The sequence below is a fragment of the Ammospiza nelsoni genome, chromosome 3 (genome assembly GCF_027579445.1).
Source record: "Ammospiza nelsoni isolate bAmmNel1 chromosome 3, bAmmNel1.pri, whole genome shotgun sequence".
Lineage (NCBI taxonomy): Eukaryota > Metazoa > Chordata > Aves > Passeriformes > Passerellidae > Ammospiza > Ammospiza nelsoni.
In genome coordinates this window covers 17,230,589-17,250,735 of record NC_080635.1, presented here as the reverse complement: position 1 = coordinate 17,250,735, position 20,147 = coordinate 17,230,589, and the positions used below count along the sequence as shown (strand labels likewise).

The window sequence follows — 20,147 nt, the reverse complement described above, 5'->3', positions numbered from 1 at the left end:
CAGAAACTGATTTCTGCTGGCCAACTGAAGTGGACATGATGATGCAGTGTCTCAGCCTGCTGCTCCTCAAGGCTGTGTTTTCTTTGGGATAAGAAATGCAAGGCAACAGGGCTCCATTAGCTCAGCTACAGGTATAATTAAGCACAACTGGAGAGAAGCTTTAGGTCTGCATTTATTTTTAGATGGGAGAGATCCCAATAAGAATTCTTAAGTATAAGGTACCTCATTAGATCTATGAACAGAGTTTTAAAGATTTTGAAGTCTCCTGCACTCAAACATCAGTCTGTACCAGGAACAGCCTACATGCACAGTCTGACATTAACTTGATTTTCAACTCCTCCTTAGATTTTAAGACTTAGAAATTTGTTTGATATAGAGTCAGACAAAAATGCAAGGATTAATCAGGTGAACTGATTATCAAATAAAAATATTTATTTCAGTTACAAGCACAGGGTTTCTCTTATATTTCTAAGGCACAGAATCAAGGACTGAGTATGGTACTGGAGGTTAAAAAAGGAAAACCTAATCAAAACCACTTCAATCAATAGTTCAAATAACCAACCCATGCATCCTTGCCCTTCTCCTGCAAGATTCTTAATTCAAATAGAGTGCTGTACCTAACAACCCACCATCTGCTTTGTAGACATAAATAAAAGGAAACAATGGTCCCGGGACAGATTCTTGTGAAGAAATTTGGCAAGGTTTAAAATTGGGTGATATAGAGTTTGGAGTGAGATTCCTTTGTGTTTGAAATACTGTGGGAAGAGACTTTTCCTCATATTGCTGTCATGGAGTTACACTTGGTTCCATAGCATATATATAACTCCAAGGAGTTATACTATGGTGTTTCCATAGCTGTCTGCATTCTTCCCTCCCTTAATGCTGACAGATTGGAAAGGAGTGGATCATGTTTCCAAATGAGTTGACTTCTTTTCCTTATATCTATGGTATTATTTGTATAAGTGAACAAGCAGCAACAAGATCTGGTAAAGAAGAAAGTGTAAAACTTGTGTGGAGAAGACAGTGAAAATCCTGAAACACATCACAGGCTGAGGAGAGTGATTAATTGAGGTACTCTCTGTCAGTGACATGACTGTGTTAATGGTGAGATTCCCAATATCAGCTGCGGTAACAGGTACAACCTTGTCAAGGTCAACTGATTACTCTAAGCAACACACTAATATGGCATATTCTATGGTATAATTTAGTAAAATATTACCATAACACAAGTGGAAAAAATGTTAGTTTGTTAGTGCCCACTATAAAATTGAAACTTCCACCCAGTCCTCAACTGCAATATACAATCACTTTGGGATGATACTGCTTTCTCTTAGGGAAATGCCAAATTTTGCTTTAAATAACTAATTTAATTTGTCTGTCTTGTTGGAAGATCATCTTCATTTACCAGTCCTAGAAACTGACTGGATTGCTTTGATCCATTCTGTACGCTCTGTGGATGAGGCTGCTTGCAAGTAATAGTGGATTTCATTTGCTGTGATGATTTCAAAGAGGACGTTGTCAGCATCATACTTCTTGGCTACAGGAAAAAAGTAAGAAAGTCAGGTATGAGAGAATAAAGTCTTGTACTTTCAATGTTTCCTCCTTTACACACTCTAAGGCGATCTCCTTTCTTTTTACAGCTCAGCCTGATCAGGCCTTCACAAACATTGGGTCCAAGACATGAGTCTCTCTCTCTCAGTGAAACCACTCATGAATTCTGCACATTTCACTTTCAGGAGTCACAGGTTTGTTGGTCTCAAATCATGGAAGGATCTGCAATCCTGCAGACAGATCCTATTCCCCAAACCGTCCCATGCCTTGCCAGCTACAAAAATAAGATGTTTATGTCATATCTGTTTATTTTCTGAGATGCCGACAAACTCTCTTGCTGGATATGATAGCCAGCCTCTCATGTGGAGAGGAGAATGCATGAAATTAATGTTTCTTGGTCCTTGCACCAACACCTTTTCTGTTCTCACAACTTCTAGCTTTAGGAAGGAAGAGAGGATGAACAGTAACAATTTTTCGGCATAACGATTTCTAACATGAAGCTTCCATCCCAAATTCATTAACTAAAGTGATCAAACTCAGCTTAATTTGCCTAAAGGCCAGTTCTTCTAGCACAAGGTTTGTGTCATCCTTTTGATCAGCGTTCCCCAAAGTGCTGACAATATAAAAGATTCCCTATTGCTACTTTTACCACAGTGCCCTTCCCCAGTAATTCAGACAGAAGGAGAGAGATCAGTTACTAGAATTGCTGAATTATTGTACATAGATTGCTTTGGAATAAAAAACACTTGTGATTTTAGGCAGATTGAAAGGAGGGGTTGGTATCAAAAATTTATTAGAGAGCTCATTCAATATGGTTCCTTACTGTCTGGCATATCTTCCACTGCTGTCACCACGCAGCCCCTCAAGTGAATTGCTCCCAGTGGTTCTTCTCCCTGGGGAGAACATGAAATCAAAATTAAATGCAACGCTTCTGAAACCAGTAGCATGTTAACATATGGCTACATTTCCAGAATGGAGACAAAACCATTTGATTACTTAGTATGTCTCACCTGAGAGAACAGAAAATTTTCAGTCGGTGTTGACATGGAGGGTTAGTGTTGTGGTTAAATACCCTAAATAAATAGGGAATCTCTTGTGATTTAGAATTCAGGATCTACAGATTATGTAGTGTGGGAATGGGCCCATTAGAAATACACAAGAAATAGGATGCCATGTCTCAGCCTAGCATGGCAAATACCTCAAATATAAATTGCAAAATTACTGCACTGTGTTCATTTGCACTTAGGACCTAATTTGTTTTGATCAAGTGAGAGTATGCATTAATTCTAATCAATCACAAATAAGAGGTGAAATACAGATTGATGTTACTTATTCCCAGGTCTGGGGGGCACTTGCCACCCTGACTTTACAGCCCCAGAAACTATCCTTCACTCTGCTTTTCCAGAGGATGGCTAGGCCATGAAAGAACAGTCCCACTGTCCTGCCTGATCTTCCCTGTCACATTCTCATGCAAATACTCCTTTCAATTACTTCTACAGGGCACTGAATTCAAAACAAACAGGGAAATGAACCAAATCTCTCTTACTCCAGCAGGATCATAATAGTGAAGATATGCAGGATCATCTCTTAAAACGAACTTTCTCACTTTCCAGTTCTTCCTCCGATGTCCCTAGGAAAATTCAAAACCAGGAATGTCACAGAACTGCTTGGCCTGCATGCAGATCTTACCCATGCGTGAGAGGACAGGCAAATACAAAAGGGAAAAAAACTGAATATTGTGGACAGGAAATACTCACTGGAGTAGGACTTGAATCTGCCTTTTCTACATTCTAATCTTCTGCACAAGAACTGGGCTATCAAACTAGAACTGGGCTATCAAACTGCTTTATCTCTCTCCTTTTTTTTTGGTTGTTTGTTTTTTTGTTTGGTTTTTTGTTTCTGGTGGTTTTTTTGTTTTGTTTTGTGCAAAACAGAGGAGCTTCAACATGGGATATTTGTCTAAACATATCACACAGTGTGGTAGTTATGACATTCACGTGAATTCTGTAAGAACTAGGTTTAACTACTTGCTAGAAAACATGGCTGCAAAGTGCCTTGCAGGAAGGTACCTTGAATTATTGGCATGGATGAGCTGAAAGTCCCTGTCCCTGCAAAGATAAAAATAAAAAAATGCTTATCTGGCTTAAACACCCTGGAGGGCTCATGGCTGAGAAGCTCAGGCAGAGATATGGACATAAGTGCCTCATGGCCCATTTTCATGACTGAAAAGGATGGGTATGCAAGCATTTTCAGCAGAAGCAGGGACCCTCCCAAGCAATGACCCTCAACTCACTGAGGGTGACCAAGTGCAGACTAACACTGGTGGAAGATTGTCATGAACCACTTCCTCTGGCATTTCAAAATACAAGTTTCTCAATTACCTCCTGTTTGCATGGAAGCTCTTACTAACTAGGTTGATAAAAACATGACAGTAAAAGAGCAGCAAGGCGTGGGTCTAATTTCTTCCATGGAGTAAACTGTTTAAACAAGAGAAATACTTGTTAGCACCACCAAAAAGTTCCTAGGCCCTCAAAGACTATTTTAACAGTGCAGGTTCAGACTCAATATTAGGAAGCATTTCTTTAGAGAGAGGGTGGTCAAATACTGCAACAGGCTACCTAGAGTGTTGATCAATTCACCATGTCTGTCAATGTGTAAGAAGCTTTTGGACAACAAAACCCTTAATGTGCTTTAACCCTTGGTCAGCCCTGAAGTAGTCAGGCGGTTGGACCAGAGGATTGTTGCAAGTCCCTCCCACCTGATCCATTTTATTCATTGAAGAATCCTGATTTTGCCTTCAGTTCACTGATATCTGCTTGCAATGGCCTTGGAAACATGACATTCACTGTATTGCTTAAAGTTTTGCAGGAAATGAAGGTATCCCATTATCTTCTGTCTTATACATCAAATATTAGTGAATGAAACAACTCCTTTGCTCAAGCATGCTGAAAAAGTCCATGAAAACTGGCAACTGAATTGTACCAATGACTTGTTACATCTTCTGTGTTAGGACTCTTTCCTAATTAAAGCTATCAACTGTTTTATTTTGTGGTAAGAGCAATTAACCTTGCAATATTTGTCCAGAGTCCTGCTGCTGTGCTGCAGCAAGTGTTCCTTGTGCAAAGGCAAGAGAGACAGAGAAGAAAACTGCCAAGTGTGGAGATGCCATAGGGTAGTTTCTCTCTTATGTAAAGCTTTTAAGTGTAAAAGAGTAATCTTGCACCCATGGAACATCATCCTAGTGATAGGATGGAACATGGGCAGCACTGACCTGTTTCAGCAAACATCCTTGTTTGACAATTGTGCCTCTGAATTCTTCTTTTAGGACCACATCATCATCACTGGAATATCCCTCACAGAAAAATCCACTGTCTGGCTGCAAGACCACAAGAGAAATGTTACAGAAGTTACACAGCTGCTGCATGCTTATGTACATGTACCAATATGGCATCTTTTTGCTTCCCTCCATGCTGTTTTTTGCCACCCCAAAGAAGATATTATTATTATTGTTGTTGTTGTTATGGTTATTGTTAAATAGTGGAAGAGCCTCCCGGTGAAGTTGAGGAGCTCTCCAAGTCACCGTGGACACATTTCAATGTGAGGTGGAACCACACTTCTAAGATACCAAGTGAAGGCATTGACTTTCTGTGGCCTCCTCACACCACGCTGTCATTGAATCAATCTAAAAATAATCCAAAAGCAAGCAGGTCACACATGGGCTGCTACAAGAAGCACCCCAGGAGGCCACAAGGCTGCCTTTACCAGGAGTGTCTCTGCTAGCAGGTAAAGTCTCCCTAGCACAAACATATTTAGGAAAACAAATGAGTAGTGGGAGAGTCATTCTGCTGAAGCGAAGTGATTCCATGTGGTAAATATAAACAGAATTGTAATACCAATTTACTTTTTTTCACTTTATAGAAGGCATACTTTTTTGTTAGCATAAGCCCATAAGCCAAATATCTTTCAAACAGTATTTGATGTGATATTTCAAGTTCTCCAAATCAGGCCACACAATATGAAAAAATAAATAGAGAAGGCTGGGTATGACACCCAGAACAGGTTACTGGGGGATATTAAAAACTTTTACTTCTTTGCTCATGGGCAAGCTGTGTGTGTGCACGCTCACACTGAGTCAGATTTGATGGATCTGCACAAAAATGGGTTTGTAGCTTCTGCAACTCTTTGAAGCCCTGTGAGAATGATTTACTCTCTTCTCTTCCACTGAATCAACAGGGAAACAGATGGTTAAATTCTGGTCACCAGTACAAAAACAGGAACAAAGTCTAAGTTAAAAAGAACCCAGCCTAAAGTTGCATACTATGTGAGCCTTCTATCACGCTTTGAGAATTCTCTACAAATTCATTTCCCACACTTAGTCTCAGCACTCAATTCACACTTAGAAGGTGCCAGAAAAAAAAAAAAAAAAGCTGTCCTGGTTACAACTATTAACGTGAGCAGACTCATTCTGAGCATCACAGGAAAAAGACAATTAAGACAGATTTCTCCACTTCTGTACAATCTTTCCTCCAGGATTTAAGAAGCCCAACAAGAAGCATGAGAAAAGCAGAGCATCAGTAAGTGAGACAATAAAAAAACAGAATCAATGCTCACAAAGTAATAGTAGGCATCACTGAGATCCAGGAAGGGGGTGTCTGACAGTCCCTCTGCAGCTGCCTTGGATGTGTCCCCAGCAGGCTGTAGGTAGCCTTCACTCAAGAGGGAAGAGGCAAGCAGGAGACCTTCTTTGCGATTTCGGATGGAGCTGCTGGACACCAGCCAGTCAATCACACAGGTGCCTGGTTACAAAGGAACAAAATATCAGCCACAAACCAAGAGAGACATGAAAAAGCCTAAAAGTACACAGGAAACAAGCCTACTCCATGTATTCATCAATTTCCTGAAAAATGTTCTTAGCAACAATATGGGGAGTTAATCTAGGGAGGTTCCTGGCCACCCAGCAAGGTACAGCCTTTCCAGCTGATGGCAGGGGCTGGGACAGCTCTCAAACACCATTTCTGATGGAGAAGAGAGCTGGAAGGGGACACAGGGCTGAGCTGGGAAGCCTCAAAGGCAGAGACTGGGGATATACAGAGGATAGCCAAGCCTGGATCCAGGCTGCTATGCTGCTAACATAATGCTGTTGGAAATCACCAAGGTTGGAAAATACCTCCAAGATCATCAGTCCAACAATTAACCCAACACTGGCATGTCCCCCCATAAGCAATGTCCTCAAGTGCTACATCTATGTGTTTTGAGCACAAATACAGATTTGATTTTGAGAGAAACAGGAATTACAATGGGACACCATTTGGTAATGAAAAATCCAGAATGGAATAATTCTTCTGTATTTAAGTGTTTCACTCTACAATCTACTCAAAAGATTACTTTAATCTTTCTAACTCTAGTAAAATTTCATCCTTCTCCTTTGTTTACTGTGGCCATAACCAAACACTTTTCCAAGATATATCTTTGAGCATCTCCTGGATTAGTCAAGAAAAATATCAAACTTCTATGTGCTCTACAGAGTTTAGAGCTGTTTCACTTCTTTAGTTTTTCCACTCTGCGCTCCCTTTATTGTATAGAATAGAGGAACAGGCCCTCCTTACCTGTAAAGCAGTGATTAAACACTCTTTTATCTTTTTCCAGCTTCAACTCCTTTATTCCCTTTTCAGGATCTTTCATTGAGAGATACAAAGCACTGTGCATGAAAAGAGCCACAGAAACTGTTAGCAAATAAAAAGGTTTTTCCAGTTTGTGCAACAATATCATTGTCATCATGTTCAGCTCTCTGCAGAGCTGTAATATGGCTTAGTTTCATCTCTTGCATCTCCTGAAAAATTCAAGTTGCAAAAGCCTAGAGGTCTCACTACATTACTTCACAGCTGTAGGAGCAGAGGGCAGAGTGCACAAAGGGCTCACCACATCCCCCTATTTTGAGAATGCAACTACTTGTGGTGACTGTAGCATGAAGAGAGGAACACCCACTGCTGAGGGATCTTCACAGGGCCCCACAGACTCAGCAGGAGGGTTCACTGCTGTGCTCTGTGTTCACCCCAAGGTCCTGGGCTGAGCAGAAAACCTGTCCCAAAGCCTGCATGCTCTCAGATTATCTTGGCTCTGTGCAGTTTTTACTGTCTTATAAGAACACTTCAGGCTCATTTTTGTCTTGGTATTTACAGCTCAGAGGCAGAAAACAAGTCATCCTTGATTTTGAAAAGTACTAACAGATTGCTTCCCTTTATCTCCTCTTCTCCCTTTGCCAGTTTCATGTTCTTTGGCAGGTACCACAGTCCCCTCACCATCCAAAAACTAGGCTAACATCAGAAGAAGAGAAGATAGAGAGCAAGCAAAAGGTCTAAAATATTTTTTGTAACAAATGATTTATTGTATAAAATGCTTCTCCTGGAAGAGTCACACTTTGGCTGGCACATCCTCTTGCACTCCATTATGCCCAGGAATCTCTTTATCAGCAAAAAATCTTTGATAAACAAGCATGTTTTGGTAAATGATAGTATATTCAAAAAGATCTTTCCAGTTCTGATTGCCAGCTCATTTCTGACACATTGTACAAACTGAAGTTTTTAGTCATGCAGAAGGGGCCGTGAGAGAATCCATGGACAGACAGGCTCATTGTTCTTCCTGGCCAAGGTTACATGTCTGACACACTGACTGCAGATGGAAGTAAATGGGAGGGCAGAGCCATGAGAACAAACCTCAGATTGATTGTTTCAGGCAATCTGATGGACTTCCTTGTGGATTTTCTGGCAAATCTTTGGCCTCCATCTATGTGATGAATTGCTTTCTTGATATCCCGCACCCAGGCATCTCTCTCCTCCAGGTAGGCAGCTTGAAAAAAGTGGTCCTGCTGCTTGGCCACAGTAAGCTTGAAGACAAACTGGAATAATAAGTTACAGGAGGTTTTTTTTAAAGTTGCTTTTGTGTAGCCAGTTGGGCACAATTAAGCTGCCACAGCATACAGCATACCTATGCCTAAGGACTATAGAAAGTGTCTTAGAGACACAGTAAAATGATAGAAACTCTGAAGAAAACCATGAACAAGCACTGCACATAACTGAATCCTTTTGTTACTTCACCATCACTGATGCTGATATCATCAGCACATCCAAGGTCTGCTGTGGAGGCAGTTATCCAGTCACAAAGAGAAACAGATAACTTTCCCAGGCATTGTTCTGGGAAAGGCTGTAAGGAGCTCAGAGAGAAGAATTACAAGCAATTCTTATCTTAACTTGCTGCACCTGGTCTTGTGAATATGTGGAATGTGTTATAGAGATATGTTTACCAGAAGAGTGGTTTCTTAATTAGCCGATGGTGACGGTGTTTTAATTAAAGGACCAATTCGGTCCACCTGTAGTGAACTACAGTATAAAAGGAATGGGTTTCTTAAAAAAATGATTTAGTCTTCTGTGAATGCATGGAGTGTGGCACTGTGTTGTTTCTGACTCAATAATCAACAGCATGTGGCACCAGTACGGCTGCTGATTCTAACTTTTGCTGAGAAATTCAACACAGCTGAAAGGCTGAAGTGATTACTTGGAGTGGCTACTTGGAACAGAGGCTAGACAAGATTAAGAGAATAAAAGTGGGTATTTATTGAAGGCCTTCAATAGGTACACTTTGAGCAGTCAGAAGCCTTTGAGGGGCTACACCCAAGATGGACAATGGTCACGAGTTTTTCAGACAGATATAAGTTTGGTCCATTTACATATCAGGAGTTAATATTCCTATTACAGCTTCAGGTAATGAAGTCATGTACCCCCAGTTTCTTCCCCCCAACTCACTTTTATTTATACTTTCAGGGCCTGGAAGTGAGGCGTCCTTGGGCTTCAGGCCTAGAGAATCATTTTGTCTGACCAAAACGTGAAGCAGTAGATAACACTTTATATGGAGTTTTACAGTTATACACTGGGACTTGAAAAAGATGAAATATAAAATCCTAAGGCATCAGAAGCACCCAGCCCCTGCAGGTCTACAATGGATGTAAATTTTTTTAATGTTTAGAAACACATGAGCAGTCTGAAGAAGGAAAAATACCTCACATCATATTCAGCTACTGTCTCACAAGGGGAGAAAAGGTCATACACTAGAGAGTACCTGAGTATATTTGCAGCCTAGTAAACCTTTAATGGCTTAGTAGGGAGATGATATGTCCAACCCTTGGCTACACCTTAGGATCACCTATCCAGACAACAATGGAAAGACTGTATTTCCCAAAAAATGAGAATAGATCATCTAGAGGTAGTTGTAAACAGAAAAAATAACAATAACCTGAAAAAAACCCAAACCAAAACAAAAAAAAAACAAACCCCAAAACCATCCAACAAAGTTCACACTGTTTGAACTCATTTCCATCCAGTGATCTTCTGGATGGAAAATCAGGATCTAATTAATCATGTTTCCACTTCCTCTAGTGTCATGAGTGACACTAATTTGTTCTGTAGTTGTATTATAATAAATATCACAGATTCTGACTCAGCAGGTGTCTAAAAATGCCAAGCTAAGCCACAAGCCAGCAGCACAACTTGATTAGGGCAAGGAAAGCAAAGGCTACTGTCAAAGAGCAGCAAATTTACATCAGTGAAATCAGCACTCTGAATGAGTCTGCTGAAGCCCATGTTTGTAAATGATACATTTCTGAACATCCCTTATGAGCATTTTCCAAACTATGGCCAACAGGAAAAAATCTGACACCCTGAAATTGTGCAGAAGTCCAACTGAATTTCATGGAAGATACATTTCAAACTTATAAAGCAACAAGTCCTCAAAGTCCATCTCAGACAGAAAAGTAGCCTTTTCTTATCTGATAATGTTCATATTTCCAGCAATACTCACCTTTTCTGTTATGCAGGAAAGACTTACATACTAAAAATTAATGCACAGTGTATGACAAAAGCAAACAGACAGATCTATCCAAATCCCAATATTCAACAGTCAAGCTAACAACCCAGATTAATAGAATGAAATACCAAAGCATTGATAAGATTTATTACCAAAGGAAAAAAATAGCCTTCTCAAAGAGCTAAGAAGCAACCTAGTGTGAAATGCTAAGAAGAGTTTTTACTTCCAGCACACAGAAAAGACTGGCAAAGCCATTTCTTTTTAGCATTTACAAAGTTAGGCCAGTAAGTTATATGGACTTCCAGGCTTCCTCTGAAATTGGTAAAGAGGTTGATTCTCCAGTCCTAGATATGACCAAGCCTCCCTCTGATGATGTACATCTGGTTGTGTTTTTGAGAAAATTAGACTGTTAGACTAAACTAAATACCAACATTTTACATATTTAAATTGGGAGAGATGAATCTAACAATGAGCAACCAAACAGGATAATGCTGTTCACAAGAAAACCATGGAGAAAATGGAAAAAGCTGAAGAATATCAAAATTTATGTTACATTAAACAATGATCAAACTTTAAATCAAGGACAGCAGACAGTGGTGAATGCATTTTGAAATATAATCTCAAAATATGCAGTTGCAGCCCCTTCTGAACAGCCTTTATCTGTGCTTAACAAATCCAAGATTGGTTCTTTTCCCCTCAGCACCTGCAATTTGCAATTGATGTAGTAAACAAAGCATGTTGGTGATGTGCTCTGAGCTTTCAAATGAAGTCCTGGTGCAGATACACAAGCTGATTTAAAAATTTAACCAGAGAAATATGGAAGTTTGTTTGTGGCCCAATAGTCCCTGTTCCAAACTGGGCCCAGAAAGATGACACTATACTTAAAACTGACCCAATGAGAATTATCCCACTATTCACCATACAGAATTCCTGTCCTAAAAATATACTTTCATTTCTAGCCATATAAACTTAAGAATCAGAGTAATTCCCATAAGAGGAATAACTGTGTGCTTTGACATGTAACTAGTGAGAAGCCAGAACAGAATGCAGAAACATTGAATTCAGCAGTACTGTAAAGCTGTAAAATGCAAGATGTAAAAATAAAGATACTATGTTTTCAGGGAATACATGTAGGAACTTAGGTATAATCATATTTGGCAGTACTTGTAAGAACAATCCTGGTGATAGCTTTGCTCATATGAATAAACATGTTCAATTTTTGACTATTTGAAATTTTAAGCGAAAATCCATCTCCAGGGCTACTGGTTTATGGACTTGCAGAACAATCTCATCATCTCAATATGAAGCATCTGCTCCAATGCCTGCTGAAGTAATTTGGATTGTTTCCACTGACTTCAGCAAACCCTGCAGCAAATCTCATTTATGAAAAGCTATTTTGGGTGCCTCAACCCCTGGGTCTCTCTTTGTCTTTATTATCCCTCAGAAAAGGCCCCAGTAACTGAAATGAAACATTATGTAAAGCTCATTATGTAAACACCCAATGTAAAATGAAGCATAACAGAAAACCCAGTGCAGCCAAAGGAATGATCTTCAGAGACTGTCACCCTTCCATAAAGATACAATGCATCTCCTGAAGACTGGTGCATCCCAAAGGATGGCTTTGGGCAGGTGAGGATCTCTCTCACTCTGCCTTCAGCAGACATCAGATACTTCAGAACTCTGTGCCTGCTTTGTTGAATGCACATATGCTGGTGAATTATTTTTCATTTATTGTAAATATGTTACTGACATTTTCAAGCAACTACTGTGAAACAATATTGATGGCAGTGCCTTTCTGAAAGTTAAAGGAAAAAGCCAAAACCCAACACAAAACTGTTTGAAGAAGAATGGTTTGTGAGAAAAGCTCAATTTCTACCATTATAATCTAGGTCTGTGATACTCTTGCATAGTACCCTTCATACCTCATGTATAGAGTAAGGAGTGTTGTGCTGAGGCTTGTTAATAAGATAATCAGCACAGGATTAACAGCAATCTTTGTTCTCTGCCTCATCCTTTTTCTATACTGTCTTAAAGACAGCTTGGAAGTTAACAGGCCCTTTCTCTTGACAGATGTAAGTCTAAAAAGACTAAGTAAGGATCAGGGTGGGTTATTTTCATATAAATATGGGTTCTGCAACAACAACAACAAAAAAACCAACACCACCAACACCCCCCCCCCCCCCCCCGGAAAAAAAAAAAAAGGAAAGAAAGAAAGCAGAAGAAAGAAAAGAAGGAAAAAGAAGGAGAAAGCAAAGCCAGCACGTCCAAATATGACACAAGGGATCCTGATTCCACTTACTACCAAACCTAAGGACAGGTTTAAGCGTCCTCACTTTACTCATGTGAAAAAGTAAAGTTCACCATCTCAGCTGTGTCTCACACTTTATATTTTTCTAGAACTCTCACAGAGACTTCTATCTTTAGTCCGGTATCCTTGCGGTAATATTTTTTTAACTGTGGTGGAATAATGTTCCAGATTCTGGGGGACCTCTTTGTCAGAGGAATTCATGGGGATGTCATGCCTATTTGATGAAACTGAGTAGACAAAATAATAAATTACTAACGATACAATTCTTTGCTCATATGAGAAATCCTGTTTTACCAACTATTTTTCAGGAACCCTGTAACAAAATATGTGTGTCACAGCATTTATCTCCTTCCTGTCTGAACAAGACAGTTGTTCCTTGACAAAAAATAAATGTTTCTCCTTCTCACAAAATACTTTCCCACTACCATTTTTCTGTGGCACTTAGATTTACATTTCATACAGGAGTTGTTGCCATTCAGCTGCAAAACGTCCTCATACCAATAAAATTTAGTTCTGCTCTCTAAGAGATTCAGAAGTTTAATAAAAACAAATCAACCAACCCCCAAGTGCTTTCTGAATTATTCCTCTTGAAGTGTCCTGAATTCAAATAGTGCACAATTCCAAGCCTGCTTGTGGCCTCCTAAGGCAAGTAAGAATCTCCACTAGGATGAGTGTCAGGAATTTGCAACCATCACCCTTTTGCCTCTTCAGTACTTCCAGAAATATAAGTATACTGTCAATTCTTTTTGCAAAAAGTACGTACCATTCTTTTGCCAAAATCTTGGCATGGGCTGTGAATAGAGCTTCCTTTTAGTGGGATCATCCCTTTGGGACTGTTATCAGCCTTCCGCTTGTAGAATTCAATTCCATCTTCTAAGAGCACAACCCACATTGGCTTCCAGGTATTAAACATGCTGCCCTGCATCAATAAATCACAAATTATGTTCAATGAAGCACTCTTCATGTGATACCCAAGGAAGATATGAGCTTCCAGGGAGTGTCTGATTGATGCTAAAATAACTACAGTTTGTGTTTCAAGGGGAACATGCCACAAACCTCACCCATCCAACTATGCAGTTAAATATTGTTATTTTTCTGACCACTATTTATTTCCCCTTGTAGTTGCTCTGCCAGTGGAAGCCACTGTGGATTTAAATAAAAGTAAAGGCTTTATCCTATGGGCTGTACTACAAAAGACTCCAAAGCAGGGGTTGCTGTGGAGTGGCAAATACCTTCCCTAAGACTAGATGTGCCTGTGGCCTACACACTGTCTTGAGGCAAGGTGATGTGACCTCTTTAATCTCACTATTCTTCCTTGATGTTTAACCCAATTAAGTGCAACTGTGTAGGTTGTGTCTATTTCCTGTTGCCTCTTTGCCAAGATTCCACAGTAAGTTTCCCTGCGTCTTCCCAACCTGTTCAGAGTTAGTTTTCTCTTCCACTCAATCCAAAACTACCCCACTTACCTTCTTAACCAAGTAGCCCTCCCTTATGCGCATTGGCTCTCGCTCCATGGCTTGGGCAATCCTGGTCTCAGCTCTGTCAGTGCTGGCTGTCAAGTTCCTCTGGCAGCAAAGTCTGTGGGATGGTGTTTTTACAGTACAACTGTGTCATTTCACAAGTTCCTCTCAATGCTAATCGCAAGACCATTTCCTCTTACAGAGTGAGAGATAGGGAAATGCAGAAGTACGTGTGTATTTATAGTCTGTCTCTGACAGCACAGACAACAGCCTGACAAAACACTTCATTATCTCAAATACAGCCAGCCTTGATGACAGAGTCCTGGGAAGTTAAATAAGCACTTCAGTGCTCAGTCACAAGAAACGGGGCCTGCTCTGCAAATACATGAGCTCTACCAAAACACACAGGGCATGGTGCTGCTGCTGCCTGGCGTGTGCCAGAAGATTTCAGAGACAGGTTTTCAATGCATCAATGCTTTCACTTCACCCTGCCTTCCAAAACTGGCTCCATGAGGGCAAGCATGTGGAGTCTGGCAGGAAGGTGGAGGACCCTCACTTGGTTAACAAGGATGCGCCCTCTGCTGACATAAGAAATTTGGTCAGGATTTGGATTTTGATGCTGAGGGCCTCTCAAAGATGTCAGCTGTCAAATAGGCACAAATGGACTAGACCTGTGCATTACATAGAGCACTGACCACAAAATGCTTTCTACAATCATCTTTTACTTGCTGCAGAGCTTGTTTGACTTTATTTGGGAAAAGACAAGGCAAACCCATAGTTTTTTATACATACCAGAGTCACAATCCCTCTTCCCCATATAGAAAAAAAGTGGGGGTATATGGGAAGCAATAAGAGGCTGCTTCATGGTGTCTTGAAGCAGCCTCTTGTGTTCTTTCAAGCACAAGATTCCAGGTCACTTTTGCAGCTAACCTCATTCAGATAAGTGTTGATTGAGCCCAGAGTGACTCCATCTGTTACCTCTGCCAAGCTAAAAATTCCTAAACAGGGACTTTTTTCACAGACAGAAATTCCTGTTCTGCATATGACTCTCTGTCTCAGCCTTTACTCCAAAGGAAGCTTACTCAGAAGTCTGACAAGGTCTGTGATAGGGGACCAGAGGGTTAGCAGAGCCTTCAGAGACCTTTCTTAGACATTCCTCACTGATGCCTATTTAGTGGTAGTCTCACAAATGAGACTCCGCTCCTTCCTTGGTTATCAGTATCAATGCTTCACTATCCCAGCTGCTGGGTGTTTTTCCTCAATATCTGAATGGAGATTTTCCTTTTCCAGGTCTTTCTCAATGAGTTGCTGCTCAAATGACACATCCAGTCTCTGTGCAGGCAGAGCACCTGTATGTACCATCTTTTTCAGGTTAAACACTTTAACCTGAAACATTCTGGTTGTGTCATGGTGCATTTTGTCCAAAGCATACCTTTTTGTGATAATTTAATCTATCACTATATAGTTTGGGGTTTCTAAAACCTGCAGTCCCAGTACATTGTTCCTTTGCTCATGTAAGTCATACTGTTGTAAGGATCTTATTGCTATTAGAGGCACTAGTTGCTGATGAAGAAAATAATCCATCAGTTTTCAAATGAAAGACTCCATGTATTCTCTAGCTGTGAAGCATACTTGAATTCAACAAATAGATTTTAAAATTATTAGAGACAGAAACTCAAACCGGTCTAGTAAAACTTCATGGTCCTTGGAACTAAAAGTAAACATTTACCACTAAAAAGTGATCAAAAACCTTGTCTAACATTTACAACAGAAAATTTGCCCACCAGGTCTAGGACTTGGAATGAATTGAAGATGCCCTGGATTCCCAGAGCAGAGATGATCTAATGGGATTTCTGAGTCATATTTCTGTGAAGGTTCTCTTCTTTTCCCAGAAGTTTTAAAAGGACGTTTGATGGACTGAGGAGCTTGTAGAATCCTCCTGTATAATGTCTTTTTTGGTCACTAATTCTTTTTGCTTTAAGAAGGCGTGAAGAGGGTCCCACAGAGTCAGTCGAGTAATGACAATCACACCAATGGGGATACATGTCCTTCTACTTTATTAAGCAGCTTTGGCATATTTATCTTTCTCTATACACTGCCTCATGCCACTAATGCTTAATGCTCATTGGTTAAGTGGCTGCATTCATACATACATGAATTAATTACTGATTGGTTGTCATGCTATAAGCATTTTAGCTAAGGCGTGCTAAATTAGCAGTTCCCATAACATGCCTGGCATCTGGCCTCATCCTGGCACAATGCTCATTTTTCTTTGTTGTATCTATTTGAGCATGGTACGTGGTCTATTTTGTTCCAAGGACAGTACACGGTCTTCAAAATAACTCTGTAATCTGCAGGTCAGGGTTGTCCAATTCTTGTAGGAGAATAGCGTGCCCTTGTTCTGCCAAGAATCCTTCCACAAAGGTGAATTGTTTCCTTCTCTTCCCTTTCATGTCTGTGCTTTTGTCTTCAGAAAAAGATACCTTTTTTTCCTTTTTCCAATTAGATAAACCAAAAATACTGGTCACAGGCAACAGTAAGTCTCGAAGTGTAATTTGGAAGCCAAATTATCCCTTTATTACCTGCCTTGAGGACATAATGCTTCAGAGCTTGGAGCTATGATTAAAGACGGAGAACAGGATCACAGTTAGCTCTTCCTTCTGTCCCTATTTTGCTTCCCCCACCTCAGGTCTGAGGAAAGGAAGACCCCTCTTGAGCTGGAAGGCTTTATGGGGAGCAAAGACAAAAGAACCTGCCAGCATTTCGCCCCGTGCAGGCATCCTTTGTGCAGGTTTCCCTGCTTACCTGCTCCTGCTGACTCAGTGTTTGTGCTGAATCAAGATGACAGGGCCCCGCAAAATAAATTGGTGATATGAGATGACCAGGGATAGGTAATCCTCAATAGAATATCTATATATCCCTATACTAAAAAGTAGTTTAATGAAAACAGAAAGGGGTGGTGACTCCACAATTTCACAAAAGCTCATTTTTCTCACTTATCTGTGTGAAAAGCCTTTGGAGGTATGAAATGTAAATCTAAACACAGTGGCACCTAGTCAAATACTCCAGAATTTACCATTACTACTTATGCTACTCAGTGTCAAAACACAAAATAACTTCCATCTAATGTTAGCTGAAGGCAACCACTTTATAACACTTCTCTATATTGTTTCTATTGCATCTTTAAAGCTCAGCTGGTGCATTTGCTGTTCCACTTTACAAGTCTGGTGCAAACTTGTTCTTTAACGCTGAGGTTTGGTTTCATTTACCACACACTACTGCAGGGAAATCAGCACTTCATACCCCCCCCCATACAGAAACATGCTGATGTAGCTGAATCATTCATGTGAGGCAAAATGGTCCTTAAAAACACAGTAGCTGTGGCGGGTGCAAGGGAGTATGGATTGTGGATGTGAGTCTTCTTTGTCCAGCCATTCCTAAAGAGCAGCACCAGGCATAAAAGAGAGGAGGAGCTGCATTTCTTTTACCTCTCCACAAAGGGGAGGAAGAGCTTTGTCAGAAAGAGAAGATAACCTGCAGTGTGGAAATCTGCTATAACTTACTATGTCCTCTCCATTTCTGTCTCAAGTACATAAAAGTGCATGATGTCAGATGAGCAGAATTTGTCACAATATCACCATCTGCAGCAGAACTGAATATGTTAGCTCAGTTTACTCTTCTTGTACAGGAGAACACTCTGCTGTATTTCTTCAGAAATTTCTTCTTTATTTCTGCTACTTCAGAATAGAAGTTCCTGCAAACACTGGGAAAAAAAGATCAACCACATTTATCTAAGCAAGTGGGACTAAGACGTGTTTATACCAAAAATTGGAACCATAAAGCAGCTGCAAGGAAGGCAAAAATCTCAGTTACACCTGCTCCATTGCTCCACAAGCCCTTGCAGAGATGGTTCTAACATGTTTGCTGCACTGTAAATGCCACAAACTCACCTAATCTGCAGCAAAACACGACCTATCCATAAGTACATGTCACTACAGCAAATCAAGCTGCATTTGCAGGGGAAATTATAACAAATGTTATATGTTCAAAATTATTGTCTCTATGGGAAAGATGATATACTGAAGTGATTTCCAAACAAGATAAAGACTGTCCAGCTGATTTTTCAGTAAAAAAACACTTCTAATTCTGCACAGAGGTAGAGGCCTCAAAAGAATCAAAGTTTTAAATTGAGAGCTGGCAGGTGTAAGCCTTAGCACAATTCCCTACATACAGAATCACACATATGGCTATTTTTAGAGCATGAGAGATTGTGGCTTTGCCTGCCCTTCTTGAAAAGAAGCCCCAAACCACAACATTTCCAAATTTAGCACTGTGTTAAGAAATTAATCAAAGAGGGGCAAGCATAAAAAGGCTAATACAAGTATCACATGGCACCTTAGAATCTAAATGCTGCGGTTTGGCCATCTTAAATGAACCATCTTGTTGTGCCTCGAGGTACATTTTATATATTTAATGTATGTTGAGCTTTGCAGCAGGATTAGAGCATTATTGAGGAGGTCTGCATAAATGTTAATACTTGAAAGCTTATGCAGTTGACATATCACGCCTAGAGAGATCATATTGAGTAGGTGCAATCAAGAGACTGAACACATCTCTCCAGAATGTTTTCTAGATAATTCGGACCTGCTTAAAGCATAGGTCATGGTTCATCTGCATGTTATCTCTTAGCTTTCATTGAACACATCCACCCTCACGTCTCCCCTACAGTAGCTCCCCATCAGTAACGCACGCAGGTTATGCTGGTGCAGCAGGGAAGGTGTATGCATAAGAAAGAGGTCTTGGAGGATGTAGCTTGTATGTAGCTCACACATCTTGCAGGATGTATGAAACTTTCATAGTCTTAGGAAGAAAAAGAAGTATAGAACTGCTGGGTACAACTCACTCACCACTCCCTTCAAAAGCACTGAGGCATTTGCCAGGGCACAGGTGAGTGCTCCAATCTTCATACGCAAGGGAAGGGAATTAGCTTAATGTACCTTGCTGACTCCACAGAAGAGACTGGGAAACCTGAGCTGCCAGGGGAATGAAAAGTAGATTTGAAGGACTGAAAAAAACCAAACCAAACCACGGACACACACACACACAAAACCCAAACAACCACCTCAAAACAAACAAACAAACAAACAAATAGAAAAACAGTTTTGCAGTTTAGAAAGACGTTAAATATTGTAGCCCACCCTTCAAATGTAGGTGTAGAGAATGGAGGAATTGACACAATTTTATCTTTTTGTTCCCAGAAGCAAATTGCTGCTGTGGCTTAGAGAAATAGGACTTTGTCCTAAGTCTATGATTATTTATTTAGCTTTGAATCTTGTAAACGTCAGCATGTTTACTCTGTGCTCCTGGAAAAACACCTACTCTTCTTCCTTCAGATATTTTGCTCCCTACAGAATATCAAGCAATTAACATCAGGTAATGTAGCAGCCTGCGATCTGGGACCCATAGAAAATCCCCATGGGGACTGGAAGGGCTTGGTTTCTCTAGCCAGGGCCCATTCCACAGCATCAAGCACCTTCATTCTTGGGCTGAGGTCAAGCCAGGTACTCAACATGCAGGGTGAGGTCAAGGGCATCCACGGCTGGAGACATCAGTGGCGGAGCTGGAGAACAGCCGTCCTAAGCATAATTCAGGAAGGGCATGGGAACCAAAACTAAACATGGGCAGCCTCAGGTGATGCTGGTCAGGGCCATTAAGGTGGGCAGAAACAAAACTAATCTCCCAGAAGGACTTAACAATGGCAACCCCTTCCCTTGATCTATACTGATAAAGGGCATCTGGTGGGATCAAATAAGTAAATGTATTAACACAAGTGAAATTATTAGATCAGTCAAAAGAAGGTCATTGTCTAAATTAATAATTTCTTCTTCAGAAATGTTCTACTCTCACCATGTTACACTTGCATATGGTAAGACAGTTACTATGCATAAACATTCCGTAATATGGTGCTTTTT

The 20,147-nt window shown here is 40.4% G+C and overlaps 1 protein-coding gene across 1 annotated transcript; it reads right to left on the bottom strand.

Moving 5' to 3' along the window:
* Positions 1 to 401: 401 nt before the first annotated feature.
* On the bottom strand, positions 402 to 14,297 carry PLEK (pleckstrin). The gene is made up of 9 exons (XM_059469235.1): positions 14,182 to 14,297; positions 13,479 to 13,634; positions 8,265 to 8,446; positions 7,158 to 7,249; positions 6,163 to 6,347; positions 4,823 to 4,927; positions 3,098 to 3,181; positions 2,375 to 2,444; positions 402 to 1,537 (listed from the first exon to the last, which is right to left on the bottom strand). The coding sequence occupies exons 1-9, from the start codon at positions 14,227 to 14,229 to the stop codon at positions 1,398 to 1,400; spliced, it is 1,062 nt and encodes a 353-aa protein (XP_059325218.1). The 5' UTR covers positions 14,230 to 14,297; the 3' UTR covers positions 402 to 1,397.
* Between the last annotated feature and the right edge of the window lie 5,850 nt (positions 14,298 to 20,147).